The sequence below is a fragment of the Dreissena polymorpha genome, chromosome 7, assembly GCF_020536995.1.
Source record: "Dreissena polymorpha isolate Duluth1 chromosome 7, UMN_Dpol_1.0, whole genome shotgun sequence".
Classification (NCBI taxonomy): domain Eukaryota; kingdom Metazoa; phylum Mollusca; class Bivalvia; order Myida; family Dreissenidae; genus Dreissena; species Dreissena polymorpha.
In genome coordinates, this window is record NC_068361.1 from 1,782,672 (window position 1) to 1,805,279 (window position 22,608).

General features: G+C 35.7%; 1 protein-coding gene across 3 annotated transcripts; it reads left to right on the forward strand.

The window, feature by feature from the left end:
- The first annotated feature begins 1,362 nt into the window (after positions 1–1,362).
- On the forward strand, positions 1,363–22,257 carry LOC127839034 (dopamine beta-hydroxylase-like). 3 transcript variants are annotated; one of them, XM_052367174.1, is made up of 11 exons: positions 1,365–1,821; positions 7,225–7,417; positions 9,052–9,122; positions 9,549–9,681; positions 12,131–12,241; positions 13,623–13,799; positions 15,074–15,100; positions 15,760–15,905; positions 17,503–17,746; positions 18,154–18,250; positions 20,310–22,257. In XM_052367174.1, the coding sequence occupies exons 4-11, from the start codon at positions 9,573–9,575 to the stop codon at positions 20,863–20,865; spliced, it is 1,467 nt and encodes a 488-aa protein (XP_052223134.1). In that variant the 5' UTR covers positions 1,365–1,821; positions 7,225–7,417; positions 9,052–9,122; positions 9,549–9,572; the 3' UTR covers positions 20,866–22,257. The 3 variants fall into 3 exon arrangements, with proteins under 3 accessions (XP_052223132.1, XP_052223134.1, XP_052223133.1); XM_052367172.1 differs by lacking the exon at positions 9,052–9,122 and having other exon boundaries at positions 1,363–1,821; XM_052367173.1 differs by lacking the exons at positions 1,365–1,821; positions 9,052–9,122 and adding an exon at positions 2,484–2,789.
- Positions 22,258–22,608: the final 351 nt, after the last annotated feature.

Consider the following 22,608-nt stretch of genomic DNA (forward strand, 5'->3'; position numbering starts at 1 on the left):
CCTCTTCCAGATTCAGATGTGATATTTATATTCTCATAAAATTGTTAATTGTGAATTATAAAAGTAAGCTGATGCGTCGAAAATCCGTTGATGCATTTATATGAAAAAGTCGCAACAAAAATCATCAATTTATATTAAGTCATTAAGTTTGCACACTTTGGTATTTGAGTCAAACACTATTACTTATGCACGTCGCCAAATTTTCGACTAATGCATATGAACATAGTAAAAAGCTTCCTCGCAGTGTCTTATGACTTTCGAGAGTTCCGAATATGAATGAGGTCACATAATCTATAAATAACAAAAGCATGAATCAGAGATAAAAATATTTAATATAAAGCCGACCAATCAAGATTAGAATAAGAATTATTTATGCCATTGAACATATGTAATCATAGTTAATCTGCATTGAAAATGACTCTCCGATTGTATTTGTATTAGCTGGATATTTTCTTCCAGAAATTTAACTAAATAAAGTTCAGCCATTGTTAAGGATCAATTACAAAATGTTGATGTATTGTATTCTTCTGAGAATTGTTTTTAAATCGTACGAATCTATGCATTGTTTATGTATACGTTTATGCTGATGCGAAAGTATGTACGTAAGTATGTTCATGACATAATCACTATTCTAATATAACTTATATGAGTACGCATTTAATGCTACTGAGACATAAAGTGTTTCTGCTGAGATGTGTACTTATAAGATAAAAGTGCTGCATCGCAAATGAAAGTATTTTACAACAGAAAGAAGCGTTTCAAGTACACCTTTTTATGTGTCAGCATATAATATGCTAGTCTAAGAAAAGGGGTATTATTCATATACAAATATTGGATTTATGTTGAGGAAAGAATAACGATGTATTTCGTCATTGAAAAAAAAGAAATATATCTTCATTCACATTATGTTTACGCAAAATTATTATTACATTTTAATGCGTTGCATGAATGCTATTCTCCAACAAAAATCATTACGCCTACATTATCCAGACAATCTTGAACTTATTTTTCGCTACATCGGACCATACAGCACGTTCCCTGCAAATACGAGCTCGTGAAACAATGCATGCCTTGCTGCGTAACTGCCCTGATAAATAAAAGCAACTGAGCAAACTGGGGGTCAACCATTGAGATTGTGCAAAAGATTTCTAAGTTTCTACGTGGGTTGAATTATGCTGCAAAAGTGCGTTCAGATTAAGGAATGCTTATGTTCGAATCTGATACGCAAGATGTCATGACACATAAACTGGCTTAACACAGATTCACTAAACATTCAATTAAAAGCCCGTTTAACTGATTCTTACAACTGAAACTAACTTTGAAATGCAGCTCAGAGTCAACGCATCCCTGTTTGATAGACATTTCTCCCTTTGAGATTTTGGCTGAAATTGTATCGCGCTGCCAGAAAAGAGAACCGTGCTTTACAGTAGAGTGTTTGTATTTCATATCAGTTTCCAGACGTGAGTGTTTAATATAAGAACAATAATGTTTTATATTAATGCATGCCAATTCTTCCAGCGATATACCCGATTGCGCATTGGAGCTCACCAATTGAACATATTCTCCCAGTCACAGTCAAACGAGACCTTCATAAATGACAGACTAGCTGGATAACAAATCATTGGAAAGCAAAGCACATGCATTGCTGAATTAGAATCGCTTTGCGGCTTGGTGTAGTGTAATTCGAGAGAAAAAAATGTCTGCACATTGCAAAAGTGAATTTGCTTTTGATAGACATAGTAATAACTGTATGATGAGGATGTTATTACTCGGATCTTTTGGTGCAACACTTGAAAGAAAATTCAAAATATCCACTTTAAGGTAAGTTTATAAAACGGCGTAAGTTATGTAGGGGAATGATCACCATAGTGGTTATCGTTTTGTAGAACAATCAACATTTTTCGAAATAATTTCAATATAATATAATTTATTATATTATATTGTGTTACATATATTATTATTATTATTATTTTGTTTTGTTATTTTGTTAGTATTCACACTACATTTTTGCTTATATATATTTATTATTATTATTATTATTATTATTATTAGTATTATTATTATTATTATTATTATTATTATTTATTTATTTTTATTATTACTATTATAATGATTATTATTATTATTATTATTATTATTATTATTATTATTATTATTATTATTATTATTATTATATGAATTTATATCGGTTCTAGCAAATAAACAACTGCAAATAGAGATTCTTATTAATAATATATAATCATTTAAAATATAGTTTGTGCCGTTCATAAACTCTTCGTTTATTACAAATTGCTTCCACACTCATAGCAGCTTCGCTAACCCTCTTTCCTGAAACCTGATTATGCTATCGAATGGAGACCAACAATATAAGGAGCGTACAGTGTATAAAACTAGAAAAAGCGCGTTGGTTTTATTACAGCTAACACACGCAAACGTGTTCCTAACGAAAAATACATCGGACTAAGTTTTGAGGGATATGGGCGTCTTTGGAGCTCATCTATAGAACTCCAATCTTAAGACAAAAAGAGAAAATTGGGAATTGAAAACAAGCTAGAACACAAATTATTGAAAATATGCGTCACATGCATTACTGAATTTGAATCTTGCTCGCAGGCTTGTGTATTTTGGTTCCAACGAAACATTGTCTGTGCTTTTCACAAGCGCCTTAGAACTGCACACGGTGGCTTAAATTAATACAATTAAGATTTAATGTACGATTTGGATCTATGAAAATAATTGGATATTATGTTTGTAAAATTAGGATTTGAAATTTAAATGTCGCCTTTAAGGTAAGTTTTACAAAAGATTGTAATTGTGTGTGGGAAGCTTAATACAATGACTTTAAATCATAGTAGAATTATTATACAATATCACATTATTATTTCCTTTCATTTTCATTTTATAACAATAGAAGATTATATTTAGAGAAAAGGCAAATACATAAGTCACAGCTCATTTGCAATCTTTCCCGAAGTCCCTTTTAAAAATGCTGAGTAATCATTAAGAACGAAGCAAACAGGTTTTACAATTTTAAATATCTGTGAAAAAGATATAAAATAATTCATTTCATCAACAAGAAAAATTAAATTTTAAAACGAAAGAAAAAAGTAAACACGTTTTATTGAAAAGACTATTGACATACGATACGTTACGATTGCAACATATAAATTCGCACACCATTTTCTTGTTTCTTGCTGTATAAGTGATGTGTATAAATGGCGCTGCCGTGTTCTCTACGACGATGTATGACTTACACATCAAAACATAGTAATCATTGGCTGTATTTAATCGGAAAAGCAGTCAAATAAAAGTTATTTCTATACGCAGAAGACATCGATCGTTTAAAGTTAATTTTCGCCACGGTGTATGTAAAATCAATCCCTTTCCCATAGTTCTTCCTTAGATGAACAAACTGGCTTAACCGATTTTCGTCATGAACACTCTATGGTATCGATAAACGGGAAGGAGCCAAATTTTAGAATCGCAATACCAGCCGATTTGCATATAATCCATGTCCCTTGGACAATGGTGTGCTTCTGGAAGGGTGTCAGATGTTATTTTTACATTCCGATTCCATCGAATTTAAACGACAACTTTTTAAAAGTTTCATATGGCTGGTTCCGCAAATATTTGTTGTCATATTAGCATACATTCAAAAATACCTACGATTAAGGAATGAAAGTGGTTGTTTTTTTTGGTTTCAATGAATGAATTGTATTCAAGTCATGACATGTAGTTACGCCTTTGCATGTCTGACATGCCGGTCGGTCGGTTGGTATGGCATGCTGCATATGTGTTATGAGACGAATGTGGACGCTTATATCAGTGAGCAAGTTTTTTCTATCGAAAATTAGTCTCATAGTTTTCTGCTTATTAACAAAAAACTGTATTTGTATTTACGTCAAACAACGTTAAATTGTCAGAGGTTATTTTTGTGTATGACTCGAATATAAGTTATTTGCGCTAGAACTCGTGACAAGTTTGGATACATTTGAGCCATGTTCTGAGAAAACCCGGCTTAATGCATGTGCGTAAAGTGTCATCCCAAATGAGCATGTGTAGTCCGCACAGGCTAATCAAGAACGACACATTCCGCCTTAACCTAATTTTCGGTAAGGAGGGACAAAAACAAAAATTCCATAAAAGCGGAAAGTGTCGTCCCTGATAAGCCTGTGCGGATTGCACAAGCTAATCTGTGACGACACTTTACGCACATGCATTAAGACCAGTTTTCTCAGAACAAGGCTCATTTAATGCTTGTACATGTACACGTTGTGTCGCAAGTTAGTCCCATAGTGTCAACAAGAAGCTATACAGATTTGTTGTTTATTCTATGTAGAAGTGCAAGACGTTTCTTTTTTTGTCATGCATACAACGATATTATCTTGAGAGTGGCACTCCCTTGAAAATTGGCTCATTGTATATACCCAAATAATGGTACACGTCGACTTAGTGTCGGAAACCGTTTTCTGTGTGTGGAAACAAAACTTTTTATGAGTTTTTTTTATTTGCGTTATTTTGTGCAGAACATTCTGCCATTGAAGTTATGCAAAATTTAGATACTTTCATCATGGTACATGCCTTCTTTAAGTCTCGAACAATTTTTGATAATATCACTCTTTTTGTTGCAAAGTTATGTGCCACTGAACTTTTATGAATTTTATCTTTAATAAATCAACGCTTTTGTCTTTGTATGTGACCAATATGCAATGGCGAACGACAAAATGCTTAGATTTATTGTACGTATACTCAAGTTCTGCACCTACGTGAAGTAATATCTTGTGGAGCAATTTTTCTCTTCAAATTATAGGTTTATTAGTTTTATGCAATTTTTAACGTTGAAATAACATTTAAGTGACAGGCTAAAAATTTCGTACTTTGTTGTCAAGCAAAAAAAAAACAGTGGAAAACTACGATACGTGATTTTGGTGTCGAAGAACTTAAGTTAAATATTTGTATGAACCTTTATCATGTACGAAGTTAAGAAATAGTTTCATTATTTCGTTAGCGGATGAACGTAACATTATAATTTGGTTCTCATTCAGAAAGTATTATATCTGAGAAACGGATCTATATCGCAAAAGCAGCACTCAATCAGGACAAACAAATGCTTTCAAAATCATGCATGCATCGATCCGAATCAGAATTGTACAGAATTCTTGTTAATTTATACAAACCTAACATAGATGTACAGCACGTATACATAAAGAGCATTATATATAATTGTGCGTCCTTCTACGACACAATCTTGGATTGTATTTCACGCGAACACTTTCAAAATCATGTATGCATCAAGCGGGATCAGAATTGTGCAGATTTCTTGTTAATGATACAAACTTAGCCTTAAGCAACATATACATAAAAAGCATGGGGTATTTTTCATATATAAGTGTGCGTCCTTCTACGACACAATTTTGGATTTTATTTCACCCGAACACTGTTAACAGATCGAAAGACACAAACACACATTGTGGTATGGAATAGAAGTTGTTGCTGACTGGTGGGAAACATCCACTCCACCCCCTCCTTGTTTGCTTCACTTATAGGCAACAAGGTCGAAACATTGAACACGTGGACATCTGATATGTTTCAGAAACAGAATTTCTACGGAAATAACACACATAAATGCGAAATTAAAACCGAAATCTACAAGCCATTTACTGGTAACTCTATTTTCGTACATATATCTTATTTGGTATCAAATACGACATGGAAATCTTGAACCTCGAACCCTCAAGGGAGAAGGTAAACACCTGGCGCCGAGATCTGGGCGCAGATGATCAGCAGATGGGAAATACCTGGAGACAGCTGGATAGACTCGCCTGGAACCGAGACGCCTGGAGGAAGCTAGACGGCGGCCTATGGCCCACAAGGGACCACAAGCAAAGATGAGATGAGATTTTGATCTCATTTTGTTTCGATTGGACAAAGTGTACCATATGAACACATAGTGACTTATATCGGTTGCAGCCACGCAAGCCAGTAAATTAGAAATGCATGATATACAAGTAATCTTATATGAAAACTCTCTTGAAACTGGAAGAGTAAAGTAGACTCGAGTGGACATTTCGTTAGAAAGAAAATGACAAACCCACATATGTAAATGAACCCACATATTCTAGGGAAATCAATGCGAAATACTTTTAATGTTGGACCTCTATTGCAAGTCATTTATATGCAAAGAGGCATTCGTGCAACAGTAATATTCAAGTGTACTTTCTTTTAGGTATTATATTCAACACATTTGCACATAAATACTGTTTTTCAATATCGTTTATCTTTATAAGTAGTTTTGTCCCACCTTATTCTTAATTTAGACATTTGAGTTTTAAACGAAATGTTCATCCTAAATATAAGAAAATTTTAATGTAATAATCCATTGGTTATTTTTGAAAAGTGTCGTATTTTGGATATGCTTTATTTTTTTATAAAGTATACACGTTTTTTAATTTGTGTTAACTTGTAACATATTGATAAAAAATATGTTACAATAACACAACATAGTCAAAGCGAATTATACATTGAAGACGAATTTCATAAAATACAGCAAAGACAAATTAGCGCCCCGAGCCGATTGTGACGAAGATATTTCGTCCATATTTTCTTACAATAACCGAAGCATTCGTCTTTTTATTAGGATCGGAGTTAGTGTTCGTGTGTCGTATGAATAGATATCGTTGCAGAAAATTAAAATGACCCGTACAACTTAATTTAGATTTACATCGTAAATGCATGATATACATGCTGGCGAATTCGACTGTACATCTGGCTTATTTCGCATTTTTCGACACATGTTCTTCTTAACTTTTGTTTTAATTTATATTGAAATATATGTATAGTAAGTTTTTTTACACATTTTATTTACATTCATAAATATTTTGACAAAATCGTGCAAACTCTCTTTAAATGAGCGTTGAATATTGGGCTATTTGTTGAAAATATATCTCTGGTAATTGCTGAGCATGGTCAATACTATCACCTGAATATATTTGATAATCATCGTTGAATTGATCACGGTTTTGTTACAAAAAATCGCCACAAAGTATAAAATATACTTTCAGATTCAAGTCTCAATAGTCAGCAGAGAGAGAGAAATTTGTCTCCAAGTTAAAACATTGGTAAACTTTACCGATGTTTCATGTTTGAGCAACTGAGTCCAGCTGTTGCACAATCATGTAATCGTCAAGGCAAAACACCATGATCACCGTAGTTTTATTCTTTCAGGTTATTATTTTCATGGGCCGTCCTTCTGCCAGTCGCGTTGGGGTACGAAACATTTCAGGCTCGTATCCCCAACGGTGACCGAATACCCCACCATTGCGGCCATTTGCGGATGTGGGCGGGGCTGGGACACGTGATTCCAAGCGGTGGAGGTGAACTAAATCCTTTTGGGAAAGATTTCAAGAAAGCAAACTTTGTAAGTTATAACGAGTAAATCTAGAGGGAAAAACTATGAAGACTTAAGTGGACAAGTGTTCTATTTGAATAGCATTTATTTATACATATCATAATGGTAATATGTTTCATATGGTTTTCTTTTCAAAGTTGATAACTTATATTAAGACATTGAACTTTCTCCATAAATGCCTAATTAATTATATATTTAATAGGGGGCCTTTATATGTGTGAGGCATTAGTATACTTTCGCCTTATGCCAAGGTGAACCCAGGATATTGTGCACTTTGATTGGGTATATCGTTAAGTCCGGAATGAACATGTATGCATTATTATTATTATCGATTAAGCACTTATTGAACATGATTTACTTGATTGTTTTAACTGGAACGCTTTAGTGCATGCATCACATGTTGAACCCATTTATGAAATTAGGACGTCTTAAATAGTTCTCCCGAGCCGTATTCATTAAAACAATTGTGCCAAGTGTCTACGATTTGGTGGAAATATGCGTTTCACATGCAATTGTGTTTAGCATTGATTTACTTAATTGTTGTTACTGGAAAGCTTTAGTGTCTGCATCACATGTTGAAATCATTTATGAAATGAGAACGTCTCCAACAGTTCTCCTAAGCTGTATTCATTTAACACTTGTGTAAAATGTCTACGAATTGTTGAAATATATGCGTTTCGCATGCAATTGCGTTTAGAATTGCTATTACTTTATATTCTGGGTTAAAATTTGCATTGTGTCGGATTGCATTATTTCAAGGAAAGAAATGTATAAGTTACCCGCAGCATTCCCACAGCGTTGTGCAGTAAATTTCATTTCAAGTTTTGTCAAAAAGACAATACCTTACAACTTAAATGTATTTTGTCTAGATGTAACTCCTTTTTGCTATATAATTATGTAATAATAACAGTATGATTTATGCTTTTAAACAGTTACATGTTTTATTATATGTCTATTATATCATACTGTACATAGTTAGTATTACTTTAATAGAAAATATCGTATATAGTATGACCTTCGTGTAATTTTAAAGAAACAAAACATTTGTTTAAAATCATTCTGATTGTTAAACAAATCTATTGTAATAATATTTGATTTATAACTGTTACAAAAAAACGACGTTTTTAAGGCCAACGGCTCATTACAGTCAGTCATGCACATGATCTAATATATTAAACACATCAAATGAAAGTTATATATGTTTAGTATTCGTTAACAATATTAAAACGTTTTCAAACGTTTCCAATTAAGGGCGAAAACACAGCTCATACGGGCGATTGATTTAAAAATATACCACACGATACTGCTGTTTTGTACAGACTAAATGCGAAGCACGTTCCGCAGACGAGTCGTAAAGGAACGGGGTTGCGAACTTGCGACACCCAGATATTTAACAATCTGCATATATTGCATCATGTTCATCATGGAATTTGTAATGAGCCCATGTTATCTGATGCGCAATCTGGTATCGGCAATAAATGACGTCAGAATAAAAAATTGCAGCCCATGCAGACAAGATTGCGACCTCCCATTTTCACCTTTGATAAAGCATGCGTGAAATGTGCAGAAAAAAACGTCTTAATCTTAATTGTCAGTGCCACGCATGCGATCTTGTTTACGAGCTTGTTTTCTCTTCGTTACAGAGTTTGAACACTGCTTTATGTGAGGTCACGATTAAGGTGGTTCCAGCACATGTGCATGTCAGGAGGCCAATGTATAACTATGTTAACGTCTTATGTATTTATCAAATGCCTTATCAAATTCATGCGCCGTGTGCATAATAGTTTTCGGCCTTAGGGTGGTAACCGCTTTGAGGAAATATATTTAGGCCAATTTCTTTAACAATAAATTCACAAAGTAACTACTTTTTGGTGGTTTTGAATATTTAAAGCATTATAACAATTGATCCATAAACAAGTATGTTACAAAATCTTACAATTCAAAAGATACTTACACAAAGAAATGCATTGTGGTAATTTGTCGATTAATATGCCTCTTGGCTGTGTTTTTTGAAAGCATAGATGGATTACACAAGTATTGGTATATACGTATAAAAATATATATATAAATGCATGCATAGTGGTCATTTGTCAACAAGCACATTTCTTGACTGACGTCTATGATATTACGTGTTATATAGACATGGACCCGTCAGCTATGCCAAATGGACTCGGATGGTGACGGATTGGCTAATGGCGCTGAGATGGGTGACCCCGATTGCGTCTGGTCAGCCGGACAGGTCAATCCAGTCAAGTCAAATCTCTCCCACCCAGGTACGAACAAATGTGCCATTTTCCTTTCGTGTGTATGACAAGTGATTTCAATTGTGGTATTAGGTTATCATTTATGTTGATTTCCTTATTGACCTGGATGTAAACGGCCTACCAGTTGATGTCTTCATTTTAAGATACAATGTAAATGTGCTTTACATTTAATACAGGTATATTTATTATTTTATTTTTATTTTTAAGTTGTTATAATCCAACCGCGATAAATGTGCCAGTCTAAAATAGTAAAAGTAAATAAACGAACACTTCCAGTTACTGTAAAGAAAATCAACATTATTCTCTTTTAAAAACCTCGTAGAAACCCAGAAAAATAGTTATGTTGGTTACAAGGAGTGCGTTACATCCGAATGTTTGTTTTTGTATCTTAAAATATTCATGTTGAATTATAAATCGTTTTTATATGTGTGTGTTCAGTTTTTTTAATAAGCACTTTTCGACATGTTTATCAAATACATATATGTACATCGTGATTTATTTCCAAAAACACAAAACGTTTCATTGGTTGCGGCTGTGTCGTTTTGTTTTTTTTAGTTTCATTTTATGATAATAATAACAAGTAATTGTTTAATTAGCACATAACGTTATTATTTACAAATTGAAAAAAATAAATAATATATATAACATTAACTAGAAATATCCCTCATATTTTTACTGGACAGAGCAATTAATGCTGTGTGACCGCATTAAATGAACAGATCACGCGTAACGAATGTATCCGTCTTTTTAACTGTAACTACAAAAAGCCTATTTCACACGAAAGAGCCATGCATCCTTGACCTCAAAGCGAGCAATATTGTTTTGAATTAGACACGCCGTCTTGACATGATAATTATATGTGACGATTTTTTGTGTGATCCCACAATGCACGACACACTTATGAGATGGACAAACACATGTAATTGTACAATGTTTGTAAGTCAGGTAAGTGCATTTTAAGGACTTGCACAGTATCACTTACAGTATTTTACTCACTCAAGTAAAAAATACAACCACAGCTGCAATAGTTCCGCTCTTAAATGAAAACGATACAAATTAATCCAACTTTCGAAATCATCCTGAAACACGCTGTCATCTAACATCAGTTGTATCTTATAAACAACTTCGTGGCACACACACACACATATATAAATATATAAATATATATATATATATATATATATATATATATATATATATATATATATATATATATATATATATATATATATATATATATATATAATATATAATATATATATATATATATATATATATGTGTGTGTTAGTCTGGTTTGAGACAAGTTTTATAGTTGCAGACACAAACATCTATCACAACTCTGTAATTTAACATAAACAATTTACAAAGAATTTACTCTCATTTAATATTTCTTGTAATTACATGGACGTATTCGTATCGTAATTGTTCGTTTGAGCAAATTAAGCCAAGAGGCACTTATACATATGGATTTATAATATGCCTGCCAGCGAGCAAACGCGGGCAATGTGGTTCTCGAAAAATGAAATTAACTACCTAGAAGAGAATGAACAAATATTAATTAAAACACGACAAAACAAGAGAGTCGTGCTGACTCAGATATATCGTTTAGCGTTATTTAGTACGAAGCAGGCATGGTATTGTGCTCCGTGGCTCTTATTTGATTCAAATATATACAGACATTTCACATAAATTTCAAAAAGCAATACGCGATACGATGTATTACTATTTGCAAAAAAACTGTGTCATAAAGAGAAAAATATCTTCCAGGTGTATAAATAAGGTTTATTATTTTTTTGCATGTATTGTGTTGTGTTTCCTTTAGTGTCAATATTATTAGTTGAAATATAACGCACTGTGAAGAATACCAATGGATCAACGATACAAAGAACATGAAATGTATAGATAAAAACTGGCTTATTTGAAATCAGAGATTGCCATACAACTGTCTGATGGCTGATTTATATTTTAACCCATTTATGCCCAGCGTCTAGAAAAAAAGGTATTGGCAAACAGCGTAGACGCAGATGAGATGCCGCATGATGCGGCGTCTCATCAGGGTCTGCGTTGTTTGCTTAAAGGAAGAAATATTCTAAATATAGAAAAAAATATACTAGACATCCCTAATATTGGAAATAAATTGATCCAATTTTGCAGGATGGGAGAGTCCACTAGGTATAAATAGGTTAATCATATTTCGGCAATTGATTGATAACATAAGTTTGAATTATAGAAATCTGCAATAAATTTTCAGGAATCTAGAACGTTGGTTAATTGTGTAGTATGTCAACAGACGTTTGCTTATAAATAATATTAAAACGTTATGTATACTGGCATAGAGACATTGTTAAACCAATTTGCTCTTTCTTCCACAAAAATGCTTCAATCCCTTTAAATTGTTTGGAAAATATGTTAGGTATGTGAAGTAACATATAATTTTCTCAAACGATATCTTTCCAGGCATATGTGAACCGATTGAGTCCAGTCATTGTCAACATTTGAACAAACATTTTACGCAGGATGTCCTGAGCTGTCAGATACGCAAGGACTGCCAGGCGATGAAAGAAAAAGGTAAGGACCATAGCTTACATGGACCTTAGCTTCAGTCATTTGAGCCGGAGACCATGGCTAACATGGACATTAGCTTAAGTCATTTGAGCCGGGAGTCCGGGACCATGGCTTAAATGGACCTTAGCTTCAGTAATTTAAGCCGGGACCATGGCTTACATGGCCCTTAGCTTTAGTCATTTGAGCCGGAGACCATGGCTTACATGGACCTAAGCTTTAGTCATTTGAGCCGGGGACCATGGCTAACATTGACTTAAGCTTCCTTCATTTGAGCCACGCTCTTGAAAATCGGGCTTAATACATGTTGTCCCACATAAGCCTGTGCCGATCGCACAAGCTAATTAGGGACGATACTTTTCGCCTTGACTGGATTTTTTGTGTAAAAGAGTATTCAATTCAATGATGAATTCCATATAGCGGAAAGTGTCATCATTTATAAGCCTGCGCGTTGTTCACAGGCTAATCTGAGACAACACTTAAAACAAAATGTACATACAGGAAGTCACGTTTTCTCAGAGAGAGATTCGTTTTTATTTTAGTTTAGTTTAAACCTATTTATTTTAGCTCGATTGCATCGAAAGCCCCAGGCTTATTGAAGCGCGCTCGAGCCCGTTTCGTGGGCCTAGAACCAGTACTTGGTGTCTTTGGAGGAGATCTAAAGAACGCTCCCAAGGTGGAGATCGAACCCGTGATCTTCCGGTCTCTAGGTGTACATCATAACCATTATATCACGGCGACCTTATTTATTACGTATTGTATTTATATGAAATCAAACACTTGTCTTGCATAAGTGCAAGCGAATGTTAACAAAAGTGCTTATCCTGGTAAAGTGTCTGGCGTGTCAGCATTCCTAGTTTACATCCGCATCGTTCTGAAACTTTCAGCTTGCATGACACAGGGCCGTCAGTAAGCTTTAGCCCTACCACATATTGGTATTCGGGCATCGTTCACAACAATAAATGCCAATACCCATTTAGTTTGTTTAGTTTTATTTTAAAGTGTGTTTTTTGTATAGGCCAACAGAGCGTGTATGTTATTTTCTACAAAATGAATACTTATCATACATACGACCAAAAGAAATAGGGATTTATTTCGGTTTTATTTCGTATTAAGCAATTACAATACATGATATTAAGATGTTCGACCAAGGGTTATTTATTTAAAAGCTATTTGTAAAAGCCCACTTGCATATAATGTTTTGTATTTTAAGAAACGCTTCGGACCGTTCCTTTGAAAGAACCGTGTGCACTTCTTAATGTATTTGGAAAGCTCGTAAAAAAACTTCGAAAGCTTTCAGAATTGGGTCGAACTCTATTCCTCTCTTTCACACACAGCGCACCATTTCATATACACAGCTGTGACCCAAACGAGTATTTATTTTCAGATGTCGCAAAACTAGAAATACGCATGCCGGGAGTTAGTCTCCATGCCCAGGAGACTACGTACCTGTGCATGCTGGTTGAACTTCCTGTCAACGGTACCTTCCACGTGGTGGCCTCCGCGCCCATCCTTGTCTCGGCCCTTGTGCATCACATGATCTTGTGGGGATGTTACTATCCAGGTTAATATCCCGTACCTGAATTGAACATTGGCATTTAATGAACGTGAGCCGCGCTCTGGGACCACCGAGCGTGATGCGTGTCTTTGGAGTGGCGTCCAAGATTCGCCTATGCAGTCCGCACAGGCCAATCAGGGACGCCACTCTCCGCCCAGACGTATTTTAAAAACTAGACTTCCTTTAAAATACACAAGAGGAAAGCGGACTGTACAGATTTATCAGGGACGACACTTTACGCACATGCATTAAGCCCGGTTATCCAAGAACACGGCTAAGTATGCATATAATGGAATACACTTTTCTGCTTATTAATATGGCTTCCAAAACAAAATTGAGTGGTTATATATTATAATATTATCGAACTCCTATTGCACTTTAAACACACTGTGTGCGATTACCTTTTCTCGGACAATTCATTATCGATGTTAAATGTCCCTCTGTATGTAATTTCGTCCTATCTGTGTACTGTGTCGAAGTGTGTTGTTTTTTTTGTTTTTTGCGCGATTTTTCATTGTATTGGAACGTTGGCTTCATGACAAATTCGGCAAACATACTTGATAAGATATCCAATTAGAATGCACAGTAATTTTCGTTGAGAATATCCCTATTGCAACTGATAAGTACAAAACATGCGAAAACTGCGTATAGTTGAGACAGGAACCTCGTGAACATATCGTGCATTTTACACTGCCCAAAACATATATTGCCCACAATAACATGCACGTGGGAAAATATTTTCTGAAATATTGATAATCAATTCACAAACCGCGTGTATGATGATCATCTGGTAAAACATATCTCCATTTTTCCTGGGTAACTCACATTTTCGTCTCCTGAAAAATTACCAAATATGACTCCCGCGGTTTTCGAAGGACATCGCTTGCCATTAACCCATGTATGCCTAGTGGACTCTCCCATCCTTCTAAATTGGCTCAATTTATTTCCAAAATTAGGGATTTCTAGTATACTTATTTCTATATTTAGAATATTTCTTACAGAAATTCCTTTAAGCAAACAGCGCAGACCCTGATGAGACGCCTTATCATACCTTTTTTCTAGACGCTAGGCATAAATGGGTAAAGACACAAGAAAGAAAGAAAAGTCGCAATAAAGGCCACAGATGCATTAATGAATTGTCGTTATGATACGCTAACATGTGTAAGCAAACCGTTTCGCTACTGAAACAAGAAATCTTTCAGTAGATTGTATTATACAAAATGCTCTAAACATTAAATGTGTTTAAACGTTATATTTGTGCTTAAACATTTTTATTTCAGTTGACGAAAACGTAACAGAGAAAATAGGTAATCGATTCCCTTATTTTTTTTTCTTCCCTCTTCACATGCATTTATGAAATACATGCTATTTACATTTCAAAAACAAAAACACACATAAATAGATCACAGTTCATTTGTAACAGAATTACATGTTCTTTTCACTGAAAAGCCACTTTGCGGAAAGAAAAAACGTGCCATTGGAACTATTTTATTGGTAATATGAAACGTTTTGAACCGTCTCATTTTTAATAAAAAGAAAACAGTTGATTTACTGGTACAAGTTGTTATAACAAGCTATTGCAATCCACACGGTCCTAAATAAAATGACATCTTACAGGACAAAGTTTGCCTATGTCCGTTTGTTTGCATCCATAAAAACCATTTTGTAAATATAAAATTCAAGTTATGAAGAAAACAAACGTCGAATGACACTCATGGATTAACTCATTTATGCCTAGCGTCTATAAAAAAGGCCTTTGCAAACAGTTTAGACCCAGATGATACGCCGCATCAGGGTCTGCATTGTTTGCTTAAAGCAATTTCTGTAAGTTATATTCTAAATATAGAGATAAATAAACTAGACATCCCTAATTTTGTAAATAAATTAATCCAATTTTGAAGGATGGGAGAATCCACAAGGCATAAATGGGTTAAAGTAGGTTTTTTGTTTGTTCATCTTTTAACAGAGGAGCCGTACGCCTGTGGAATGACTCCAAGCCCCCATTGCCAGCAGCCGCTTGTTACGTGGACCTACGGACTCGAGGCGGACTGCCATGCACAAGATGCAGGTCTAAGGATTGGACAATATGGTGCTGTACTTGCGGCATTGCAGGTACCGTGTTTGCTGTACTTGCGGCATTGCAGGTACCGTGTGTGCTGTGCTTGCGGCATTGCAGGTACCGTGTGTGCTGTACTAGAGGCATTGCAGGTACCGTGTGTGCTGTATTTGCGGCATTGCAGGTACCGTATGTGCTGTACTTGCGGCATTGCAGGTACCGTGTGTGCTGTACTTGCGGCATTGCAGGTACCGTGTGTGTTGTACTTGCGGCATTGCAGGTACCGTGTGTGCTGTACTTGCGGCATTGCAGGTACCGTGTGTGCTGTACTTGCGGCATTGCATGTACCGTGTGGTGCTGTACTTGCGGCATTGCAGGTACCGTGTGTGCTGTCCATGCGGCATTGCACGTACCGTGTTTGCTGTACTTGCGGCATTGCAGGTACCGTGTGTGAAACACCTGAGTGAACTGTCCGCATTGTTTATATGAGTCGTGTTCTAAGAATACTGGGCTTAATGCATTTGCGTAAAGTGTCGTCCCAGATTATCCTGTGCTTATCAGGACGACACTTTCCGCCTAAATCGGATTTTTGCTAAGAAGAGGCTTCATTTAAACGAAAAATGTCAAAAAGCGGAACGTGTCGTCCCTGATTAGCCTGTGTGGATTGCACAGGCTAATCTGGGACGACACTTTACGCACATGCATTATGCACAGTTTTCTCAGACGGCGACTCGTATGTGTGAAGAATATTGTAGAGCTATTGTATAAATAATATGGAAAAATACTTTTTATCCATAACATAGCTCATGCCTGGTAAATCCGTTTGCTGTGTTAACATCGGTAAATATTATACAAATTAACAATGATTAAGGTAAATGAAAGATTGACGTTTTTCATAATTTAAAAAAATGTTTGTGGAGGTTAAGTTGTGAAAATGTTTAAATTTTGGAAAAACCTACGATGAGCCAACACAGCAACGTATAAAATCAATCTGATTGTAATCGATTTCTTAAATGTCCACTGCTATATTATCTGAAGTCGATCTCCTGTCGATCTTCAGTGGCTTAACCCATTAAAGCCTAGTGGACTCTCCCATCCTTATAAATTGGATCAATTTATTTATAAAATTAGATATGTCTATTATATTTATTACTATACTTAGAATATTTCTTAAAGAAATTCCTTTAAGCACACAGCGCAGACCCTGATGAGACGCCGCATCATGCGACGTCTCATCTGGGTCTACGCTGTTTGCAAAGGCCTTTTTTCTAGACGCTAGGCATAAATGGGTTAAACAAAAAAACTTTCAGGGTATTGAGTTAGAAAGAGTGTAATACTCTAAGGTAAAACATTCCTACCTAAATGCTTACACGTTTAGAGCGTTTTGTTAAATATACGTTAAGTAAAAACATGTAGTAGAAAATCTAAAGTATGCAAAAGTGTTAAAAAAAGTACTAGACGTAAATAACAACTCAACAAAATCGACGTCATAACTAAGCATACTCATCGATAGGAAAAATCCAATTGGTTATGAATTAAATGTTCGAAAAATTCCCTGTTTATGAAAGTGAAATGAATAGGACTTCAGCAATCTTCCTGTTACTTCATGAAGAAATAGTATTACCGACAGAACGTGCATTTTCCTTCTTTCAGGTCCATTATCATAACCCTAATTTGCTGTCGGGCCAGACAGATACTTCGGGTATTGCAATCTATTACACTCCACATCTCCGTCAGTTTGACGCTTCCACGTTCATGGTCGGTCAGCAATACCTCCACATACCGCCCCGCAGCAAGAACGTCCGGTACAACCACACGTGTCCCGGGATTTGCACCGCCGAGATGTTCAAGAAGCCCGTGTACATAACTAGGGCGGCCAATCATATGCACTACTTGGGCAAGTATATATGAGCCTCGCTCTGGGGCTTAATGCATGTGCGAGCAATTTTGTCCCCGATTAGCCTGTGCAGTCCGTACAGGCTAATTAGGGACGTCACTTCCGCTTTTATGATAGTTTTCATTTAAAGGAAGTCTCTTCTTAACAAAAATCCAGTTAAGGCGGAAATTGTCGTCCCTTAGTAGCCTGTGCTAATGCACAGGCTAATCTGGGACGACAATTTTCGCACATGTATTAAACCCTATTTTTTCAAAACGGGGATCGTTTGCATTTTTTCTATGCTGTAAGTATGGTCTACTCATAATTGGACTTACGAATACAGGAAATCTCGGTTCGTCTAAAAATATGTGTGTTTTATTGGCCAACAGTTCTTTTTACTGGTGGTAAAACTTAAAGTTACTTTTCAGGAGTTGCCCAAACGATAACAGTCATTCGAAACGGCCGAAAAGTATTCGACCTCACAAAAGATGACAAATTTGACTATGACAGGCCTGTGTTTTACCAGTAAGTAAGATAGTTTACCACTTTACCACTTAGATACGTATTTTGACGCATTTGTAGTCCCTTGAGGCCCGGTCAGACCGACTAACGAATATGTAACGGAGAGAAAACGGACAAAATATGCAGATTTTGGTTATCCTATGATGCAACTTACCTGCTGTGCCGCTCAAGACGCTCGCAATCGGTGTGTGAAGCGTAGGAAACACACAATGACCGCACAAGTACCGGTGATGTAACGGGGAAAAAAACGTACGTTTAGCGGTTATGTACCGAATAATTAACGGTCTGCTAACGGATATTACCGTGCGAGTAACGGACTGATACCGGATAAAACGTCCTCCCAACGTGAGTGAAACGGAAAAGTACCGAACACCAACGTACAAAATACGGTCATATTATGGCATTCTTTATTTATATTTTAAAGTATCATAATTTTATTTGCTTTGTTTTTAATGCGAATGCTTGTTTATTTCTTTATCATGAATGTTTAGGTACACTTAAGCCAAAAATAATATAAAAAAATCTTGGCCGGTCGAATACTTTTGTATTTTCTTTCCTATGAAAAGGAGGGTACATCCTCAGTATCATGTTGCAAAGCTTTAAGTTCTGGCAGGTCAAGGTCTCCGTTATCAGCTGCTGCCTTCAGGTCTGACTCGTTCCACAACTGTGCATCGGATGCAGCACCACGGCTTCCAATGTCAGCCCATGCGAACTTGTTGTCAGAATCCACCAGAGCTAGCAGGACAACGACATAGTACTTTTTGTAGTTAAAATACGTAGAACCGGATCTTGGTAGACATTTGAAGGCAATATGTTTGCCATCAATAGCACCAAGAGTATGGGGGAAATTCCGACTGTCCCTGAAGCCGTCAGCTATTCGCGTCCAATCGGCAGCTGTTATTGGCAACGGCATCACCTCGTCAGGATACTCATCTATGACTGCTCTACAAACCTGACGTGTAAAAGATAACAGTATGATAAGCTAGCGTTGATTATTAGTGTATGACACAGTACATAATTCATGACTTTTGCGAGTGGATGATAAGGTAAAAATATACTACTTGATAAACGGTGCATATAACTGTGTGCATTTCAAGATATGCGCACAAGGCAGTACTATTGGTAATATACAATTTAGTAGGTTAGTGTTGTAGTGCGCGCACTCATAAATTTGCCTTTTATCCTATACCAGTAACTAAACACAATGCAATTTGTATACGTTAGCTGTCCGTTATTATTTGTTGAAAATGCGTTAGGACCAGGACAAACGGACATTAACGAACAAAAACGGATACTTACAGGAGGTGTAACGCACGAGTTCCGAACAAACCGTAAACTAACGTATGAAGACCGCACATTAAACGGAGATCTCTGTTCGTTTTATCCGGTGGAAAATTTTGAACATGCTCAAAACTCCCACCGGACGGAACGGATGTCACCGGACATCGCCGAACAATCAGCGGATTCACCGGATATGAAACATACATAAAACGGATAAGAACGGACACGAACGGATAAAATGGTTTTATGTCCGTTTCTCGTCCTTTACTTCGGTGTGACCGGGCCTTTAGAAAGTTAAATTAAAGGTCTGTCTTATTAGATTCAAGTTTTTAAGGTTTGATTTCTCACCCTGAGATACTGATCAGCAGGAAACAGCATAAAACCTTAATAGTCTGCGAGTCACTCGCAGGCTCTTCTGGTTTTATGCTGTTTGCAAATAACCATTTTCACTTTGCTTCTGAGTGGGAAAGGATTCAACATGGTTTTCCTTCTGAGTCAAAAAGTATACTTGTCTGAACTTCAAAAAATGAACAATACGATGCATCTAAATTGAATTTGTCAACTAATGGAAAAATTTTACATTTATCATGCGAAAGTAGTACCTAACATATGTATTACCAATATATGTTTGTCCTACAAAGTCCTGAAATGTTACTTCTTATCATTGGAGATTTTAATGGCTTTGAAAGTATGGATTTTTATCAAACTAAATTAATTACCCGTTTTTGCTACCACACCAGCAGAATTTACAGAGTTAAAATTGTATTACATTTTCTTGCAGCTTTGACCCTCCGATAAAGGTGATGCCGAGTGACGAAATCGTCACCGAATGCGTGTACAACTCCCAACGTAACACCAGTACGTATTTCGGGGCTGGAACTTACGACGAAATGTGCTACGGTTTCTTGACGTACTACCCACGTCAGGAATTCGAACCCACACTTTGTGTGGCGTGGAAAAGCGTCCAGAGATGCATCAGAAAGTTGGAGACGTTCAACGGCATGTACGGCGATTGCAACTGGAAGCAGTTTGTTAAACATTTACCGCAAAATGTCTCTAAGGTTCTTGCTAATGACACGTGCGGCCAATTCCAGCAAGAAGGGGTGTGTAATTGGAAGTGTAGTTTAATGTCACGTGACTTACTCTCTCATGTTTGCCTTCAAGGGGATATGGGAGAATTCTTGATTGATTTTGCAAAAATGACTCCTTATGTGAAAGTGCTTACAACTTGTGCAAAACACACGGCTAGAAACTCAGCATCATTCATTGTATGTACCGGTTTACATATACGTCTGACGCTATGTTTATATTTGATGTATTTCTCGGTTTTCTTTTAAGTACATACCTCTGCGTACAGTCATCTTTTCCAATGTACAAGAAATGTGGTGTGTGTGATGTGTTTTCATTTTTAGATTTGCATGCTTTACATTTCAACTATACATGTTTAGGATGTTTTGTTATTGACGGAATAATGAAATTGTGAGAGAATATTGTATGTTATATTACCAAAACCTACAACTTTTTATTTATTACAATGTATTCATTTCTTCAATGAAGAATTTGTGTCATGCGTAGCTATTTATCGTGTATGTTCATGCGTGCATAGACTTTTTATTTTACGTTTTTCACACAATGTTCATATTATGACTTTTTTTCTTAACGTGTCTTGCATTGAAATATGTAATCAAATTGCATTGAAATCTAGCTCGCTACGATTCAGGGAGTAGTATTTGGAATCTTATAGACTTTTCATTCGAAGAGCATATACCGTAATAATTTACTCTCTAAATTGGTCATATAATTGAATTCATACTTTACTTTGCAATGTCCCTAGAGTTATTTTATTACTATGTGTGAATGTACGACATATATACAACAATTAGAGATGGCGTGGGCAATAAGAATGACTTTTCACTGCAATATTTCATACATGCATGATTGTCTTTACGGAGGTTGAACGTTGAAAAAAATTTGATTCTTAAAACATTTGGCATTGATTCTGTTCTTGGATTAGAAAAAGGGACTCAATAAAACACGAAACTTTAAATGGTCATAACAGTGATGAGAAACCGGTAGAAGAAAAAATTATTGTTTGGATTTATTTTATCAAAGTATTTGTATAATTGTTATAAAGTATGTGCAAGTGGTATATGATACGTGATTTGCTTCAATGATATAATGTAAGCGTTTCGTTTGTAGCGTATAAACACCTGTAAAAAAGTACGTCTTTGTAGAAATTTGAATGCGTTAAAATGAAAGTCGCACGATTTAAGTTAAATGCACATATAACTGCAAAGTCCATATACAGACATACTGCTCGTTAGGACGTTATTGAATGTGTCTGCGGAGACTAAATTATGTGAAGGGAATGGAAGGAGGCGAGGTGGGGGGTACAGTTTTAGATTTATTTAATTTATTATGGAAATTTTAGGTCTTCTTATGAGTGTATGATTATATATTATTCTGTATTATTTAAGCTGTTAAACAGTAATTTGACACGTAGGCATCTGTGTAAATATGTATATATGATGCCATATACAGTATTCGATTAGCTGAATCATTAAAATATCACAAACGTTTTTGACGGGATGTTCATCATATGCGATCCATACCTAATGCGCATGTAATCTAGAGTACGCACATACATGGATTCATTTATGAGAGTCTTATAAGATTGTGCGGAGACAATCATTATACGATCAGGAATAAACGTTGTATTTCAAACGGTATTATGTGTTTATGTTTTCTCTTCACCAAAATTGGACTAGTACGAATATTTCGTATGTAAGACGATGATGATGATGATGATGATGATGATGATGATGATGATGATGATGATGATGATGATGATGATGATGATGATGATGATGATGATGATGATGATGATGATGATGATGATGATGATGATGATGATTATTATTATTATGATTATGATGACAATGTTAATTACGCCGACGAAATAACTGACAAACGTAATTTTAATGTTCAAGAAACTTATTATAATAACTTAACACAATCAGCTACAAATTAGTGTACCGGTAGTGCATGGTTGTTTGTAATTGACGGGGGGGGGGGGGGGG

Bases quoted from the DNA above. Each gene is read 5' to 3' on its own strand.
- LOC127839034 (XM_052367172.1), top strand. From the start codon at position 1,697: ATGTCTGCACATTGCAAAAGTGAATTTGCTTTTGATAGACATAGTAAT. The intron at 13,800-15,073 runs GTTAATATCCCG...TTTTTATTTCAG, and splicing joins GTGGGGATGTTACTATCCAG to TTGACGAAAACGTAACAGAG. The intron at 15,101-15,759 runs GTAATCGATTCC...ATCTTTTAACAG, and splicing joins AAACGTAACAGAGAAAATAG to AGGAGCCGTACGCCTGTGGA.